At 36.7% G+C, this 18,704-nt stretch overlaps 2 protein-coding genes across 3 annotated transcripts in view; one reads left to right on the top strand and one right to left on the bottom strand.

Moving 5' to 3' along the window:
- Positions 1 to 18,704, top strand: part of MACROD2 (MACRO domain containing 2) — a 2,334,919-nt gene that overhangs the window by 352,110 nt on the left and 1,964,105 nt on the right. The gene's annotated exons all lie outside the window — the stretch shown is intronic.
- FLRT3 (fibronectin leucine rich transmembrane protein 3) lies at positions 1,139 to 14,790 on the bottom strand. 2 transcript variants are annotated; one of them, XM_005687827.3, is made up of 3 exons: positions 14,539 to 14,790; positions 6,243 to 6,434; positions 1,139 to 4,687 (listed from the first exon to the last, which is right to left on the bottom strand). In XM_005687827.3, the coding sequence occupies exon 3, from the start codon at positions 4,642 to 4,644 to the stop codon at positions 2,695 to 2,697; it is 1,950 nt and encodes a 649-aa protein (XP_005687884.2). In that variant the 5' UTR covers positions 4,645 to 4,687; positions 6,243 to 6,434; positions 14,539 to 14,790; the 3' UTR covers positions 1,139 to 2,694. The 2 variants fall into 2 exon arrangements, with proteins under 2 accessions (XP_005687884.2, XP_005687885.2); XM_005687828.3 differs by having other exon boundaries at positions 5,692 to 6,434.

An 18,704-nucleotide genomic window follows, 5' to 3' on the forward strand; every position in this document is an offset into this window, starting at 1 on the left:
CTGATTTATCCCAGTAATCAAAGTAATCAAAACACATATATTCAGTTCAGTTCAGTCACTCAGTCGTATCCGACTCTTTGCGACCCCCATGGACAGCACGCCAGGTTTTCCTGTCCATCTCCAACTCCTGGAGCTTGCTCAAACTCATGTCCTTCGAGTCGGTGATGCCATCCATCTCATCCTCTGTCCCCTTTTCCTCCTACCTTCAATCTTTTCCAGTGCTGGAGAGGGGAATGGCAAACCACTTCAGTATTCTTGCCTTGAGAACCCCATGAACAGTATGAAAAGGCAAAAATGCATATATACATAGAACACATAAATTGTTCTGTGCTCATGAAAGGTATACTAACTAGAAAACGGTTCTTGGCTTTTGGTTTTTTATAAACTCACAGGTTTATAGGGACTTTATGGAACCATTCAGCCTTGCCCTGACTTCTCAGAGAACTGTAGCTAGACTACTCAAAACCCCTTAGAGCAAAATCAAACTTCCTTCAGATAATGTTCATTATATTCAATGTTAATCGCATTTTCTTTGCTAGGTTATTCCTAGAAAACAGCTACCCTTCTTAACAGTAAGTCAAAGGAGAAAGTATTGAGATATATTTGAAGACGGCAAATGGATACTGAGGCTTTATAGGCAGCTGGAGATAATTCTTAGCAGAGTAGCAGGAGCAGCGCTATCTGGCAAACCACTGGGAACACATGGCTCCCTGTGCTCGACCATCATGGTGTGTCTTATGTGTTGTTGACCATTGTACCGTTTCCAAGCACTTCGTCTCATTTAGCCCTTACAACAACCCTGAGAGGTGGGTGGTATTAACAGTCCCAGTATATAGACAAGGGCACTAAGCTAAGGAGAGGAAGTGGTTTGTTTTTACTTAACCTAGTAAGTGGCGGATCTGAGATTTTTGGATCCTCTGATGCCAACTCATACTACCAAAAAGCTATTTTAAAAAATAACATTTTTCAAAAACTACCTTAAAGTATCAGCCAGGACGACAGCAGCTGTGTACAAAGACTGAAAGGTTACGAAAGCACTTCTGAAGTTTTCTGTAAGAGTGTTCCAACAGACTGTTAGGATATTTGTTTATGCCTGAAACACTGAGCCATTGAAGTAAAATGATACACAAGCTCAAGATACTGCTATTTTTTTTTTATTTGTAGCCAACATTTATTTTTTTTTGCCTAGAAAAATACATGGGGGTATTTAGGACCACTGTGCTGGGCAGTTTGCTACTTTAGTGATAGGAACATAATCTTGAAAAAGCAAACACGATTATTTTGTACTTTTTTTTGTTTTATTCAGCAATAAGACCACAATTTTTCATATTTAAGGAAGTATGAAAAATTTGTCGATTTTTAAAAGCTGAATACATGTAGCATTGGATCAAGGCACATACAAGACTGGCCAAAGGGCGTACAATGCACTTTGGTTTTTTGTTGGGGGGAAAAAAAAAAAGTTATGGCAACGGAAAAGTGATGAGGTTTTAAACAAGTCATAGCTCACAATTCAGTAGGAAGCTGGAAAAAAAATGTTACAAGTTCGTTACATAGTATGTGGAAAACTGTGACAGTAATGGGCAGTATTCTTGATCATTGTGAAAGCAAGTTGAACATTTATGTACAGTGGTAAAACATTTCGCATAAACCAGATCTAAATTTGATTTCCAGTATTTATTTTTCTTTTAAATTCTCACTAATTTAAAGTACTACTTTCTCTTTATTGTTGAGGGGAATTGCTTGTAGTCAGACTACTCTTAAAATGTGTTTAAGCTTTTTCTTTTTAACTTCCTTTATGATAAAAACATTGTAAACACTAACAAATGTGTCTTTAAAGTTGACTTTTCAAAAATCAAGATAGTATAGGCAAAACCAAAATGGAATTGGTACTTGTGTTTGTTACGCTATGTGAGTCTAAATTTTCATGTTTTTCCCTAAGTACAAGTTTCCCCTACTTGGAAGCACGCTTACATTATTGTTTTTGTGAAGTCCTTTATTATCAAAGCTTTGTTAACAATGGCATTAACAACAGCAGACTTCACCCTCCTTTCATGCCAACTGATGTATTCAGTTCAGAAGATAACGTTTACTTTCTTAAGGAGGTCTAATTTACTTAGCATAAAAATGGAGCTATGCAGCAAGTCTGATATTGCCCATTACTTCACTTATTTTGATTACTGAATACCACTGTAATACAAATTTAATAGTTGGAACATTATTTCATAACTACTTTTTGAAATTTAATTTGTCTCATTCAGCCAGTTTTTTTTTTTACATTTTATTAATACCAAAGTGAAAAATGGCCTGTGCTTATACTACAAGGATCTCATGTGAATGCAGTCCTGATTGTTCAACACAGCAAGAAAATTCACTTTCACAGTCAACAAGTCATCTTACTCAGTAGAACACAAAGTAAATGGTTTATAACTTCAATATTTGCAAGGAAAATACAGTACAAATTACTAAAAAATACTAAAATATAGAATTGTGTTCAGGCGTCTCCACTACATCAATCGCAGCAGTAACCTGAAATTTGAAACTTTTAATAAAAAGTTCTTAAATATAAATTATATGGCAAATGTACAGTACATTGCTTTTTCTCAGTCTCTTTTTTCCAGTGTTTTGCAGTAGATCAGGGTTCCTACCATCACCTCCCTTAGGTTTAAAAAAACCGAAACTGCAAGTCCTCCAGCATCATGAGTGTGAGTGATCGGAGTCTGGAATACCACTGTCTCTATAGCTTCGGTTACTACTGCTTTCACTGTGATTGTTTTTGTACAGATTCATTCCATTAGGAGGAAATATGGTGTGTATTACAAATTCTTCCTTTGAGATGGGTTCATTGCTTATCGGTAACATCTGAAAAGAAGTCTCCCTGATTTCCAGGATGGAGTTGTCCTTCTTGGTGCCAGCTTCCGCGTAGTCGTCCTTTCTTCTCCTGCCTTTGCTGTATGCACAGTTCCGTGAGAAGAGGGATCCGTTCCTATGAACATACCAGCACACCAAAGCGAGCAGGGCGATGGTCACCAGGGCCACAGCCCCGCCAATGATGGCAGCCAGTGGCAAATTGGGGTTTTTGTAAGGTTCTTTCTCTTGCTCACGATTAAGGGTGGTTGTAGGGTTGTACATTCGAAGGGGTGCAGTTTCAGTCTCAATACAAACAGGAGTTTCATCAAATAGATAGAGGTTACTGGTTTCCATGGGAACCATGCAGACTCGATAGGGTGAATCAGGCTCCAGGGCTGTGACCAAGTATTCGCTGCGTTCTCCTGTTACAATTGTTTCAGTTATAGATCCAAATGCTGGGCTGTGGTCCAGTTTGAGCCAGCTGAGTCTTAAAGCCGTCATAGGTAGGACGAGTTTCCAAGAGATATGAATTGTGTCAGAGGTGACAGATTTCACAGTAATGGTAATTGTTTTTCTTGCCGGAATCCCTGTGGTTCGCTGATCCTTGGTGAGTTTGGGGTTCTTTGTGTCTGGTTGCTTGGTCACAGGAGCTGGCCACTGTCCTTGAGCAGGATGCACTGTGTTGGGTGTCCCGGTGGTTATCTGAATGGTGCTTACAACCGGGTTGTCCTTACAATCAAATAGTTCCGCATTGAGGTCCTTGATAGCCATCCCTCGAACTTTTTCTGGGGCTTGGCACATGAGCCCACGCACATTGACCTTCACAGGTAGTGATTGTAACCAGTCACGTACCCATTTCATCTTGCACCCACAATACCAGGGATTGTTCCGAAGAATCAGTTGTGTTATATTGTCCAAATCATCAAAGATACCCTGAGGTAAATTACTTAGGTTGTTATTGGACATATCAAGTCGATACAGCTGCCTCAGGTAAGAAAAAGCATTTGGGGGCACCCTATTGATATGGTTATCTTGAAGATAAAGCTTCCTCAGGTTTGTGCCTGGAAGGTTGACTGGTGCAGCAGTCAGGGAATTCCGTACCAGTGACAGTTCTGTTAAGTTGACTAGATTGAAGAAAACTTTATCACCTAATCCATGGTTGTTCAGCAGGTTTCCATCCAAAACCAGGCGTTTTAGGCTAGTGAGACCTTGAAGAGATGGTGATGAGATGGTGGATATGCGATTATCATCCAAGCGGAGCTCTTCTATAGTCCTGGGCAGACCCCAGGGGATTGTGCTAAGGTGATTACGAGACAGGAAAAGCAGCCGGAGATAGTTACTGTCTCTAAATGCCCCCTCTTCAATGCTAACAGCTGAGACAGAGTTATCATCTAAATGTAATTCTTCCAGATAGGGAATTTTTGAAAGTGAATCATAAGTGATGGTTCTTATGTTATTTTCTTGCAGATGTAACTCTTTGACGTACTTTGGTAGATTGGTAGGAAATTCATCTAAACTGTTGTGATATAGGTATATTCTTTCTACTTTCAGCAAGTTTTTCAAATCTGATGGAATCCCAGCATTATTTATTTGGTTGTTCTGAAGGTAGAGAGTTGTAGCATCCTCTGGTATTCCTGTTGGAATGGATGTCAGAAAGCGATCGTTACAGTAAATGAAACCGGCATCACAGCGGCACACAGATGGACAGGGTTTAGCCATAACTGATAGCGGTGCCACCTGGAGGAACAGCCCAATTTTAGTCCCAATGAGGAAGATGCTCCAGGCTGGGCTGATCATGGTCAGCAGTGTTGAGGTCTTTACACAAGGTAGTTTCAGAGCCCTAAAGTGGAGTGAGTTAAAAAAAAAAAAAAGGCAACAGAAAACCGTCAGAATAGCATACTTAAAATAGTATTCAAAATAGACGTGAACATTGAAACATCTAATAATCACTTTTATTAGTTCATTTTTTCTTGTGTGCTGAGGTGTTTTTTTTTTGCATGCTAGCTAACAATGAACATAATCATACAATATTTTTACTTTAAATATTTCTGGTATTAGAAGTATTTTGTCCCAAATCTATTTGACTTTGAAAGTTGAATATAGTTTTATTGAATGTTTTAAAGCATTCTCATAGCACTTTATGTCAATTTTGTGACCACTGGCCAAGCTAGTCTGATTTCTAATTTTTCCTTAATATTCATAATGAATTGACACATAGGAATATGATTTGTTATATTTAAAGATAATGTTACTATTCTTAAAAACCAAAATTTTATATCTGCTTTTTACATGGTAAACTGTACAAGTATAGAAATGTGTAGTAAAAAATCTATTCTCATACTATTCAGGAATAGTCACACACCTCTGGAGATCCTGAATCCCAGTTAAATCAATTGTTTGCTTTGATTATTGATGTTGTTTTTCTTTGATTGTTAATATTAGACATTGTGAGATAGGCACTTCTAGCACAAAAATAAGAAGGAATTGTTTTCATTTACTTTGGGGAAGGAAAGATTTACATAGCTAATACATCTATCTTATCTAAGTGGAAAATTTCATTTCATGTTAAACTCTTTTTTTCCTATTTTACTGTATGTTTTGTAGTACATAGTTAAATGGGTTTATGAACATTTTTCATTATATTCTAGCTCATAACATGTTTTCACAATGTATTTATCTTTCTTCAAGTCCTAATCTGAAATATGATTTACCTTTCTCCATTGGTAGAGAATTATAGATTTATACTTATCTAGTATGTAATATAAATTTTTTCTGCACCTTTAGGTATTAGTTAGCCTTTATAATTTCAGGCATGAAAAGAAAAGACTTTAATATTTTTCCTACCTTATTGAACGATGTGAGTAAATTTTGCGTGAGTGAAAATCCAATGCACATATATTATTTTCCTGGTGAGGGGCTGGGACTTATAAACTCTTGTTTAGTCCTTGGAAATGTTCTTCACTGTTTATTCAAGTAATTCTATGCCGTACACACCTCCAGATCAGGCTTGCTGTTGTCAATGAACATTCCAGCTGCGGTTCAGCATGGTGGGCAAGCTCATTAAAGTAGGGACCAGAAACAATTCAGTTTCCTGTTACTATGTAGAACACATGGTTTCCTACTTTTTTTTCCTTTCTTATAGAGTTTCTGTGTGAAGGTTCCTTTTGTGTAGCTTAATTCCCTTAGTGGAAATTCCTCTCTTTGAAATTCTTATTGTCTCTTCTGTGCAATGTGGTCAGAGATAGTAACTTCAGATCCTCATGAAGAAAGCCATTCATGATGCTAAGGCCTGTATAGTAATAGGTTTTTCAGGCAGTTACCCCCCACCTTTATTCCCATCCAGGATTATCCAAGTATAAACTTTGTACAGTAGCTACATCCTGAGGTATGATTACCTGCTGTGAAATAGCTATTTCCAGCTTTTGCTTCTTGCTGCTTTCTCAGAATATCTGGTGCAGTCAGAGGTTATGCAAGAACAGGTATTCTTTCAAGAGGTAAAGAAAACTTAATTCAAATATTCTTCATGGAAGCATACTAGATTTCCTTTATATTTCTGTTCCTTGAAATACTCTGGACCTGAGCATCTCCTGTGAAAGTAAAATGTTTTAATCAGCTATTAACAAAGAACTTTAACACACTAGAGACATTTCCTAGAAATTTAGCTTCAATTCTTTCTTTAGGCAACACCTTTCATCATAGTAGTTGTTGAAAAGGGATAAGATGATCCCTTTCTCTTATTTCCCATTTTGCTATATAAATAAAGTGGGAGCCAAATTTGAGTTTGTCACAAAATAATTTCAGTTTTTAACTGACTGCTAGTGTGACTTTGAATTAAACACAGAAGCAAAGCTTTATGCAAAAGACAGTAAGCCTCTCCTATGGATTTTGAATTCAGGTCAGGCCAATCTTTAAAATTTCACTTTTATATCTTATATAAAATGATAAAGTGTGCAAAAAAAAGAAAATAAGTACATGAAAGAGGTAAGCAAAGCCATAACTAGGATTTTTTTTTAAATGAAATGCCATAACTTTTTAGATATTTCTGAACATAGTTTTACAAAGTCATATAGTCTACAATTTAAAGAGTTGAAAAGGGTTAGAAGTTTTCTTTTGATTTTCTCAGTGTCTTGTTTAATTCTTCCTGCAGGCCTCAATTCTCCCTGCTGTGGAAGGTGGGCACTGCAACCTTCCTCCTCACAACTATTTCTAAAGGCTAATTGATGATCTTGAAACTCTAGTTACTCAGGCATTCTTGGCCAAAGGCAGTGTAGAAGTTCAAGTCATAACATTTTTTGAGAAAAATACAATTTTTAACAAACTAAACTTGAGAAACTGTGTTTGGAACAGAAAGGACATCATTTCAGTCTGTCTCCTTGTAATGACCATTAGGAAAACATATCAAAGCCTGACAAGACATTTCTCTCAAAGTGCAAACAGGAACATGTCAGTTTCCGAAGATTATCTTTTTAACTTCTGGAAGAGGCTTACAGCTTGACCAAAGAGGCTCATGATTTTAAGAATGACTGCTTTGTCCATTATCTAATATGCATGAAGATTTTGGGGGGTGGACAGGGGAGGTGGGTAGTTTCAGTATCTGTTACGTAAAGTTACCTATTCAGGGACTGTCTATACAAGTAAGATACATTAGGATATCATGGAAATATTTGACCCTACAAGCGATTTGTTTCTCCCTCAGTAATTACCTTGCATCCAACAAGGATAGCATCTGTTCCAGAATTCAAACAGTACTCAAAGTGAATTTTAAATAAGACCAAGATTTGTGTTTCTGGCTCTCATTGAAAATTCGGATTCTTTTAATTTGTCACCAGATATCAACACTATCATAGACTGAATTAACAGAAGGAAACTAAAAAAAAAAATTTCAGATACACTTAATTTATTATTTAGGAAACGTGAAGTAAAAATAGCAGTTAGCAGATGGATAAAGTAGTCTCTAGTGAATATTGCGAAGTGCCCACAGAGGAAAGTTTAAGTGATGTATTGCTTAATGTGAGGTTTTACAAGTAATGCCTTTAGGGCTTTGCTCATTATTGTTGAATTTGAGTGGAGTATTTTCTTGAAAACTTGCTTTCTTGGTACGTGAAAACGGAAAACTAAGCTGTGAAATTAATAATTACAATGTTATTTTAAAAAATATCTTCTGTTAAATGTTTTCTAAGCTTGAAAATTATTCAACATGTAAAACAATTTGGTAAATTTAAGAAAAAGATTTAAAGCAATTTAGGAAACAGTTACTTTTGTTAAATTGCATTAAAAACTAATTAAAACCATTATAAAAATCGCACAGAGAACCTGCTTAAACTGTTGCCAATAGCCAGGCATTTCTCCTACACCAGGACACACTTTAAAGTTGGGAAGATGAATCTGATGAATGGAGGTTAAAAATTGTTGGTCAGCCTAGAGTATGTACAAGGTACATAATGATAACCAGAGATAAAGCTGGTAGCTGAAGTATAAGTTTTTTACCAATTCAAAATCTAATATGTATTGATTTTTTACATTTTTAAATCAGAGAAAGAAAGAAAATTCTACACTGGTATGAAAAGGAAGATTAGTTCATTTTTGTTTGCTTCGTTTTGCATGTGTGAAACTGCTTCCTCTGCTCTGTTTGATGTGCAGACTCACATGGCCATGAATACAGTGGTGGTAATAACGTGGGATTAACAGAAAGCCTAAAATCTCATTCAGTTCTTGGAAAATGCCATTCTCTTCTCCCCAGATTGCATTAAAACAAAAGGCAAAAATACAAAACATATTTCTCTGGGGAGGATCCTCTTTCAAAAATGAAGATTCCTTCACAAGTTCCTACTCCCTTTACTTAAACTCAGACAGTCCAATGCATGCGTGATTTTGTTTCATATCTTACGTCTTCTCTTGCCTTTTTATATTTAAAAACTATAGAGCTAAAGAGATGTGTTTTATTTTACGTATGAGAGGCTGTAATGGTCTTTCCATCTGAAATAAGCAGCTCTGCTCCCATGTTTAGACTTCCCTCTTTCTGAGCTGGCTCTACATATTCATGCATATAGAGACATTGTAGTTGAATGTGACTGATGAAAAAAAAATGACCCCCACTGGCATGAACACTGTGGCCAGGTTTCCACAACGTCGACTTCAGAGGCTTTATGTCTGCATAGGCTTGAAAGAGGCCATTACATCTGAACAAAAAGGAATCGATCTTTTAGAGAAATATTGTTAATGGGGTAACTTGGGGGCAAGCATAAATGGAGCCCTGGTTACTTAAAGGAATGTTTAAAGTTAAAAAGAAATCATATCATTACTTAAGTATATAGCATTTAGAACTGTAGCAAAAAGAAAAACATAATCACCATACTGGTAAATTAAACTTGTAATATGGATCTTCCTATCAATTTCTTTTTATACATTAAAAAATATGGATTTTTAAAAATGCATTTATAATATAATCACATCCATGAAAAGTCACCAGCTGATTTCCATGATACACTTAAAAGAAGTATGCAAATAGATAAGGATGCTGTCATTTTGAGGTATTTTAATAAAACTAATATAATTGAGCAAGTTGTATCTGAATAGAATGCTGGTATTTATAGTCAAGAACATGAGGCCGTCTATGTTTATATGATTCCTTCTCTGTTACTATTTTGGAGGTAGGAATGTTTGAGATGAAAAGGTATTTGATATTTCTTATGTTTTGATCACTTAGATTAAGATTATATGTTGATAGTGCTAACTTCCTAAATCCTTTATTTGTCCCTTCGATTTAAATTGATTTTTGATGTGAAATCATTGCTCTAAAATAAAATCTTAAACTGTGTACAGAGTTTGGGGATTTTAGTTTGTGTTTAATGATTTGCCTCACATCATGGTCTCTAAACTATCCGGGGACTTTTAAATATATTCAATTTAAAAGTGGAAAAGTATGTAGAACTTTTAGTCGAAGTTAACTGCATTATTTTGAGTAAAACCTTGAGACTGAAGAAAATACATGATTCCTCAAATTTATCCAAGTCTGTGAATATTTCTGGGTACACTGGACTTTATACAATCATAATTTAGAATATTAGGAAAGTAATTTATTTATGAAGGCTTAAACTGCTGCTAGAAAGCTCTACAAAATGATCAACCTCTGAATGTTAAGTCTTTGCAACGACAAATAGTATTTCAAATAACCCATGTGTATGGCTAAGCTGAAAAACTGGAGTATATCAGATTAGTTGGCAGTGACAGCAAAATGCTTTCTAAGCAGCCTGGCTGGTAGTTAAATTTTCCACGATCATCAGATTTCAGGAAAGTTCCAATTCTTTTGTTTAATGCCAGGCAAGCAGAAGGACCTCTAACTCTCCTCTTGAGAGTCATGAAGTCTGAAGGGTTTGCTGAGAGGGAGAGAAGCAAGTGTGCCTTTCCTTACTTGGTTTTATCCAGACTATTTTCTAGCCTAGAAGATTTGTTTCTTTTATGCAAATAGGGGATGAAAGTTCCAAAGCAAAGGATTTTCACTTTCTCCTTTTATGTTACAGGTTCTTTTCCCGAGTAGGTTTGTGATAAATGAATCTAGTTCTGCTTCATTTATTTTGGCTTGTAAAGTTAAATCAAGCATCCTTAAAACAAAAAGGGAAACTGGGATGTTATCTTCCATCATAGTGAAGCCTGTTTCCTTATATAATATTAAGCCAAACTAAATAAGTTAGAGAACCATGGCTTGTAAGTATGAATAAGACATTAATTTAGAGGTTGGTAGAGGTGAGCAGTTGAGAGCTTGGGGCAGGGAACAAGCTTTAAGTTTGCATTGACTTTTAGGCAATTGCAATTAAAATTACGCTTATCCTTGTTAAACTGCGAACATTTTCCCACTGTGAGCCTGATATTCCTTCTTCAGTGTGGTGAGTACAATTTGCTTGATATGCTCTAAGTTTCTAATAGTCAAGTTTCCATACTCTAGTACAACAAATATTTAGGTGTGCTGTGTACCATGGACTGGGCTGGAAAATGATAACATCCATAATCATAAAAAAATCCTTTTTTTTTCCTTTTCATGTCAGAGTTGAATATTGCTGTTAAAGAGGAGGAAAATCATCAGCACATAAACTGATCAATCCACAGTTCAGTGGCACACTTTAAAAATGGGGTTTAACCAAATGTGGTCTCTGGGTTTTCTTTTCAAAGTTGCCACGGTAACTTGTGCACGTGAAAAGTGAAAGAATAAAGAACAAAAGCTGTCATTGTCTCATCAGAGAGAGCAATTTCTCCTTTCTTGCATTTAAGCAGACTAATACCTGGAGAGAGCTTTTTATGCATTCCTGACACTTGATTTGGGGGCTAGAAAAGAAATTATGCATATGTTAAACAAATGCAACTTTAGCTGCTGCTTAAATTACAGTTTTGTTCTGTTTTACTTAAAATCTGTTTTCTGTAGCTCTCTTGTCAACAGACATCAAAGTCCTGAAACCAGCTCTCCTATGCAATATAAACATGGCTTTCAATTTGTTTTTTTAATGTGATGTTTTACCAAAGTTAGTGATGTTGATCTGCATCCTGAAACTGGAAAATGCTTTCTGAAATGTATATTTCCGTTTTGGTTCTTAAGAGGCAGAAGGCTTTTTCCAGGAGATATTTATAGATCATCTCTTAGTTAGAAATTTGTTTGTTGACTTGTGATAAGTTTTTGAAATGGTAGAATGTTAGAAAGAGTTGACAAAAGGTCCTTTTTATGTTCTGAATAGAAAACTGCATTTTGGAGAATTAATACTGCTGAGAGATTTACTGTAGAGTTTTTGCCCGCTGGGGGGTGGTACACTCTACTAGAACACAGCTTTCAGAAGCCGCAAGTCAGATGTTGGCTGCTGCCGGCCACTTTTCCTCTGGTTTAATTACAACAAAGCCTCCCGTTGAGAACAGTGAAGGCCTCTGGGGCACAAGGTGGGGGTGGGAGGGAAGAGGGAGTGAGGGGAAAGAAGGGGAGAAATTACAACCTTTGAAAAATTTATTGAATCTTATTTCCCTCGTTGGCTTCATTTATGTTGGCCTTCATTTGACTTTCAGCAATTAGTTATAATGCTGTTATAATAAACTGGTTGAATAAAAGAATATTTAAGGGAGTTTATTCAGAATTTTTAAGTTAGTCTTGGATCTTGGCATTAAACACATTCTTTGTTATGTAGCCCACCCACCTTAAAAATAGGGGGAAAAGTTAACCACTGAAATGGTTAGTTTTCAACCTTTTTTTTTTTCCGATGATCAGATTTAATCTAATATTGGTATAAACATTGGCATATGAAGAATAAAAACATAAAGAAGAAACATTCATATAATATTAATATAAGCCAAGTCCTCTGCTACTGATTTTTGTTGGGTTTAAAATAGTTCAAAATAATCCAGAAAGAGGAGGAAGCCTTAGGGTATGTGGCCAAGAAAAGCAGAGACAAATCTGTCTGCAGTACACTTGTGTGTTTAAAGCTGATAATTGTATTTTTCATCTGGAGACACTGAGTGTTCATTAGGGTCTTGTGTCCCTAGGCAAGAGATGCTGAACGTAATTGGAGTTTCTATTTGATTGGGCAATATAGGCTAGAGAAGAAACTGGGGTAAAGATAATTAATAGCTTGCTAACAAAGTCTGACAGCCACAAGATTTCAACCAAATTTATTTCACACCGCTTCATTTAGCTCTGAAAAAGTTTGATAGAATTGGAGGCTCCTTAATTAGCACTTGGAAGCAAAAGAAACATACCTTCTATTTACTGCCACGTTCAGTTATGGCAAATTTTCTTACTGGTTTTCTTCTTTTTGAAAAAAACTTTACTTGCTGCCCAGTTATATATTTGACAGATGTTAATGTTTAGGAAGTGTTTAATTGGGCATTTTGAACCTAAACATAATCGATTTAAAATGAGGGGGGGATGAAAAACCCAATTAATAACATAGTATTATACAGCACAATTCATAACTGATAATTAGTATTATATAGTATTATATATAATATTAATGAAGTCATTCTGTTTAGTCATTCAATAATATCTTTGCTGAATCTTGGGTTTGATATATTTTTGGCAGTATTCTATTTAAAAAAGAAATTTGATGTGATTTTCCTGTTTAAGTACATGCAATCATGTTTTTGTAACCCTATTTTTTTATTTCAGGCTAATCAATATATCTAGATATGTGTGTGTGTACATTGTATACACACATATATCTGCAAACTAAGTGGCATATCTCTGATTTAATCTTCTTACAGATTAAACCCTGGCATATTATTATTAATATTGGTAGTAGTGGTAACTAATATTTTGTAGTACTTTTGAAAGGTTCATTTCTTTCTTTCCTCATTTCAAAAGAGATGGGTATCAGTCATCTGTCACTTTAAGGTCCTGTCTGAAAACAAATTCCTTCTTTATGTTTATGCTGGTTAGGATATTCCTGTGTGACTGGGGATAAATGAAAGGCATAGCCTCAGCCTATGCACTGTGATAGTGTCTTTATTCATATTGTTTCCTGCTAATGGGGGAACATATGTGTGCATTTTAGAGCGGATCGATTTATTAAGAAAATTTAAAATAGCTAATTGTTAAAACCATTAGAGAATTTGGTTCTATAATTGGCACATATCAAGGCTTTTTTTTTCCTTTTTCATTCTCAGGAAGTAAATAACAATCAAACTCCCAGACGTTGAGAAAATATAGGCCTGTTGCACTCTTTACTTCTATGCAACCATTTTGTTTCAGATCTAATTCACTGAAAAAATTTTTTTGAATAGATACATTTAGGTAGTTTTTGAAAGCTTTGTGGTATGAAAATATTTCTTTCAATGTAAGATTTTCCTATTATAAGTTGCAAGTGAATGGATACTCTTGAGTATCCCACTTGATGAGGCTCTACTCATTTTTCCCCCTGCCACCCTGAAATCCCTGCATACATCAGGCTTAGCTTCCAGGCTGAGCTTTGTTAGTTTTTCTGAGTAGACTTTGCCAATTACTATGCTAGTCACATACCACATTTGCCCAAGCAATGGATTTTGGCGTTCTGCTAGAGAGGGGATATGGTTTGTAAGAGAGTTTCCCCTTCCTCTGAGTTGAATTCACTAGTTAAGATTTGCAAGCCTGGAATGCTTGAAGCAGCTCTGGCAGGATAGCAGTGCAAGCTTTAAAATCTAGGTGTAGCTGTTAATCCTTACAGAGGCACATAAGTCTCCAGGAGTAGCTGGGCTAGCTGTGAGCAAGATGTATGCTTTTCATGTACTGCGTACTCATGGGCTGAGGGATTATTGATTTTCTTTCACAGTTATAAAAACAGCAATTGGTGATCATACCACACATACAGTACACGCCAAGTTAGCTAGACCTTTCGCTTTCCTCTCTGTGGAAAAACATCTGCCTTGTGTTCTTTACCATTTAACTTTCCAACTTATTGTTTTCCATAAGCCTCTTTTCAAATAGCAACTACCCGAGACATAAGATAGCCACTTATCATTATTTTTTTTTCTTTAATGAAATAAAGGTTTCAAGAAACTTCTTGCATTTGGCTGTAACAGTCCAATTTTTCCTTGCTGGCTTGCACGCACACACACTGCTCGTCCTGGTGACAGAGCAAACGTTCGTATCTGGATGCCTCATGATACCAAGCCATTCCTTTCTAGAGAGTAAAACCGAGCAAACTTTCTGGGACAATCATAAGGAAAAACATGGGAAACACTTACCAGGAAGACGAGAAAAAGCAATCCCATATATCCTGCTGCTCGAGCTGTAATTCCACTGCCTGGGAACTGGAGTAATAACCGCCCCCCTCTGCCCAGCTCGGAATCCAGTCCACACAAAGCCCACGGCAGCTGCAGGCTGAGCCGGTCCCGTTCGGATCACTCCTCCACTGAGGAGCAAGTGGGGGCCAGCATTTCAGTTTGCTGCACAGCCCACCTCCAAGTCTGAAGTTAAAGCTTCACCTCGCAATGGTTGAAGAAGGGGGTGATGTCATAGAATGGGCAGGACTTCGCTGAGCTCTCGCTCAGTGAGGTAACTCGAGGATCAGACAGATGAGCTCTGCCAACGCTAGAGGGAGTGAGAGCAGCCAGAATGAGGTGCTTGGCCTGGCAGGGCTGGGATGCCACTGGTTGGTAGGTGGCCCTTTGGAATCGCAGCCTCTGCTGAAGTTGACTAGAGCAGGGTGGTGGTAGCAAGCTTATGAAAAATGCAAGGCTGCTAGAAGACTATGTGTTACAGTAGAAAGACACGGGTTATTTTTATTTTTAAGCTGTCTGTATTAGAAAGGAGTTAAGCAAAATCATATTTTCATTGTTGACTAGTTATAATAATATTATAAATGTGAAGGCTAGTAACCCCAACAGTGAATATTTATTCAACAAATGAATAGAAAGTTGGTTCAAATAAATAACTGATTGATTTAAGGGAAGGAAACAGGAATTCTACAAGGGTAAAAGAAAAAAAAAGATAACTAGTTTTTTTTTTTTTTTCCCCTAGAGGTAATGAGTAAGTTATTGTTTGTATGTGTTGGTTTTAGAAAGTGAAACTATTTTTCATATACTCCCCAAATTATTTGTACATCTCTTTAGAGCCTAGTAGATAGATTTTTCATATTTAAAGGGACTCTTCCTAAACTAAAAAGGTTTTGAAAAATTATTAAATAGAGTAGTTTTCTTTCTGATATGTTTTTGCTTTGAACATGAGTTAAGATATAGACTTAAGATGCAAACATAGAAGAAAGAAACCTTTCAGAAATAGTTTTACTTGTACTCAAATGGTTGTATTTTAATTTATGTATATGAGCAAACTCTGGGCAATGCAATATCTAATTAGCAGAATTATAGACTTTCTATTTTCAATTTTGATTTTCATAGACTAGTTTCTACTGTTTGAATAACAGTTGCTTTGGGCCCATACGTTTTCCACTAAGTGCATTTCAGTTTTTAATGTCAATGGGAAGAATTTTGCTTTTCTATTTACCTGGAGGGCAGTATCCTTAAACTCATATTGTCTGCTTTATTGTCAGAGGTTCTCCTTTGTGCTTTCTAAAAGTTTCTGTGAGTGTTTGTTTCTGAAGGAGGCTAGCTAATTGTCTTTCCCAGGACTATTTGATTATGGTCTCTTCATTAGTTTAGTTTATCTATTTACATGCCTCTGTGATAGCAGTTTGGCCTTCTGAGTTCCTCTCCAAGAATAAATGATATCACAGTAGAAGGGGAACTCTTGATAAGAGGTATATTGACCTCTATTGTTCTATGATTGCACTTTTACTGGCCTCTGAGGGCAGACCCAATAAATACAGGAGGTTTAGAATTCTAATGTTTGTTGAAAAGCCAATTTCTTAGAAATGTTAGGTAGCAAAAGTTGAATTGAGATGCAGCTGCTGTATGTTTAGAGGAAAGGGAGGTGGCACTAAAGATAATCTCTCAGCTAAAGGATGGATTTCTTTTTCTGTTACTACAAAATAAACACATGGGTTAAACTGTTATATGAAATAATTCTTTCTAGAAGCTATTTTCAGTTGGGAGTTGAGTATATTTAAAAAGAACTTTTTGCCTAGCCAAATTCCTATGGTTTTATAGCCATGTTTAATCAGTTTTATCTCCATTCAGGCAGACCTTAAACAGAAAAGAAAGATAAATGGGCAGTTTTGGTAATCAGTATCCAGAAGAAGGTACATTGGCCTGGGAGTTAGGAGTTCTGAGGTTTCCATTCCCTCGTCTGCCATTCAGAATATGACTTATTATCTGCTCTGGGCTTCCCACGTGGCAAATAAAGGCAGCAGGGATTTATTGAATGCCAATTATGTATTGTTGCTTCTTTTTTTTTTTTTTAAGATGTGGATTAAAATGTAGAAGAGGCAGGAGATTATGAAAAAATGTAAACTGTACTAAAGGCACTAACTTTGAAGGCCAAGTCTTGGATAGCTTCCATCAGCCTACCCCATCCAAAAATATATGCCCTTTTGCTGCTTCCATTTGTTTTCATTTTTGTTCTTTTTTTTTTTTTTACTTCTTGCTCTTATCAGCTGTCTGAAATTCTGCCAGTTGGAGGTGAGCTTGTAATAATATGTACCCCTTTTGAAATAAAATGTGCCGCCTCTGAAAAGACTGAGTTTCTCTGAATTAATTCAGGTTGCTTTCCTCTCCTCCTTCGTTACATAAGGGAGATGAACTGCAGGAAGGGGACAGCTGTCCCAGTAGGAGGGGAAGGAAGGCAGGCACTTTTCAACGAGAAGCCCTTTAGGCTCACAGTCTAGCATATCTGGGCTCCATCTTGGCTTTACCACTTGACTGTAGACAAATTACTAAATCTTTCTGAAATCATTAGCTCAGTACTTGACTTACAGTAAGTACCAAATGAGTGGTAACTGCTAGGATTGAGATGAGGGCATCTGAGCCCTTGGAAAAAGGAGGCATTAAGAAATAAAATAAAATAAAATCTGAAAAAACAAACAAACAAACAAAAGAAGTGGTAGAAGGAAGCACAAAGAGAGGTCAGAGAGGACCAATGACACGTTTTTTTCACACTTCAAAATCCCCCTTTGAAGGAGTCGTTCTGCACGGCCAGGAAATGAGCAAGGAAGTGGGCAAATAGGATATTTCCCTGTTGATTTTTTTTTTCCTGTTGTCTTCATGCATTTCACGGTCCCACGTCCCTAGGATTTAGAACTAGTAGATACTTTGGGTTGGAAAGGCATTTAACTGGCTGGAATATAAGCTTAATTAGCATATTCCGTTTTGAAAACTGTCAGATGATCTAAGCTGGTCATGTCGATGAACTTTGCATTTTCTGTTTTTGTGAAAGGTTATGAGATTTTCCCTGATGGAGGACAGAGGAGGTTGGATTTGGAATCAGGTTTCCCAGGCTGTGCTGTTGACTTGTGTATCCATGTGAAAACAACCACCACCAAACCTCTTTTACAAACAGCTCCCAGAGGAAATGGAATAATTCAGGCCCTCCAACCTGCTTAGACTTAAGCTACCCCATTCACTTGTTCATTCATTCACTGTACACAAATTCCTTAAAGTTCCCTGTCAAAGAAGCTAGTAGAACTAGATGACCCCCAGACCTCCAACTATGATATTTGAAATTTAATCTTAAAAAGTATTAAAGCTTCCTTAGGTCTTAGAAAGAAATTCTTGATGATTTTTCTTCCCCTCACCCTCTCCCTGAGAACAAAGTCTTCAAAGTTGTGTGGAAAGCAAACCAACCAACAAAATCAGCTTAGGCTTTTGGTATATTAAAATGCCTTGTGCTTATTACCAGTAAAGAAGTTTTTGGTTGCAAGTGACGGAAAGCTCAAGCCTTACTATCTAATCAGCGATTGGAAATCCTGTTGGTCCATGAAACTGAGAAGTTCAAATGTATGGTCTGGCTTCAGGTGAAGCTTGATACAGTGGCTTGAAATATGTCAACAAGGATACAGTTTTTCCCTAGCTCTGCCTTTCCCAGTGTTGGCAGCCTCCTGCGGCCATATACATTGGAACTCCAGGCTTTGCCCCTAGGCAGTGACAATTCCACATTTCACATTCCCATATTGCAGTGCTCAAGGGAAGATAGGTCACCTCCAGAAGCTCCTACACAGGCACAGATGTATGATTCACTTTTTCTCATTTCTTTAAACTTGATCACACATTCATTCCTGAACCTATTACAGGAAGATAGTGGGATGTGTTGGTGAGCTTAGTCCTGCTGTAAAGAGCTATAGGTAGAGTTAACCTGACTCAAACACATGGCTGAGAATGGAGGACCATGTTTGATCTGGAAGACAATTGGATACTGTTAGTTTGAGAAGGAAGGAGCGGATGCTGGAGATTAGCTCATTTTTAGAGGATTTGGCATGCTGAAACGTGGGTATGTTTTATAAATTTATAAACTTGAAGCT

Source organism: Capra hircus, chromosome 13 (genome assembly GCF_001704415.2).
Source record: "Capra hircus breed San Clemente chromosome 13, ASM170441v1, whole genome shotgun sequence".
Classification (NCBI taxonomy): Eukaryota; Metazoa; Chordata; class Mammalia; order Artiodactyla; family Bovidae; genus Capra; species Capra hircus.

What these genes read in the sequence shown, in the direction of transcription:
- FLRT3 (XM_005687827.3), bottom strand. Translation starts at nt 4,644, where the DNA reads ATGATCAGCCCAGCCTGGAGCATCTTCCTCATTGGGACTAAAATTGGG.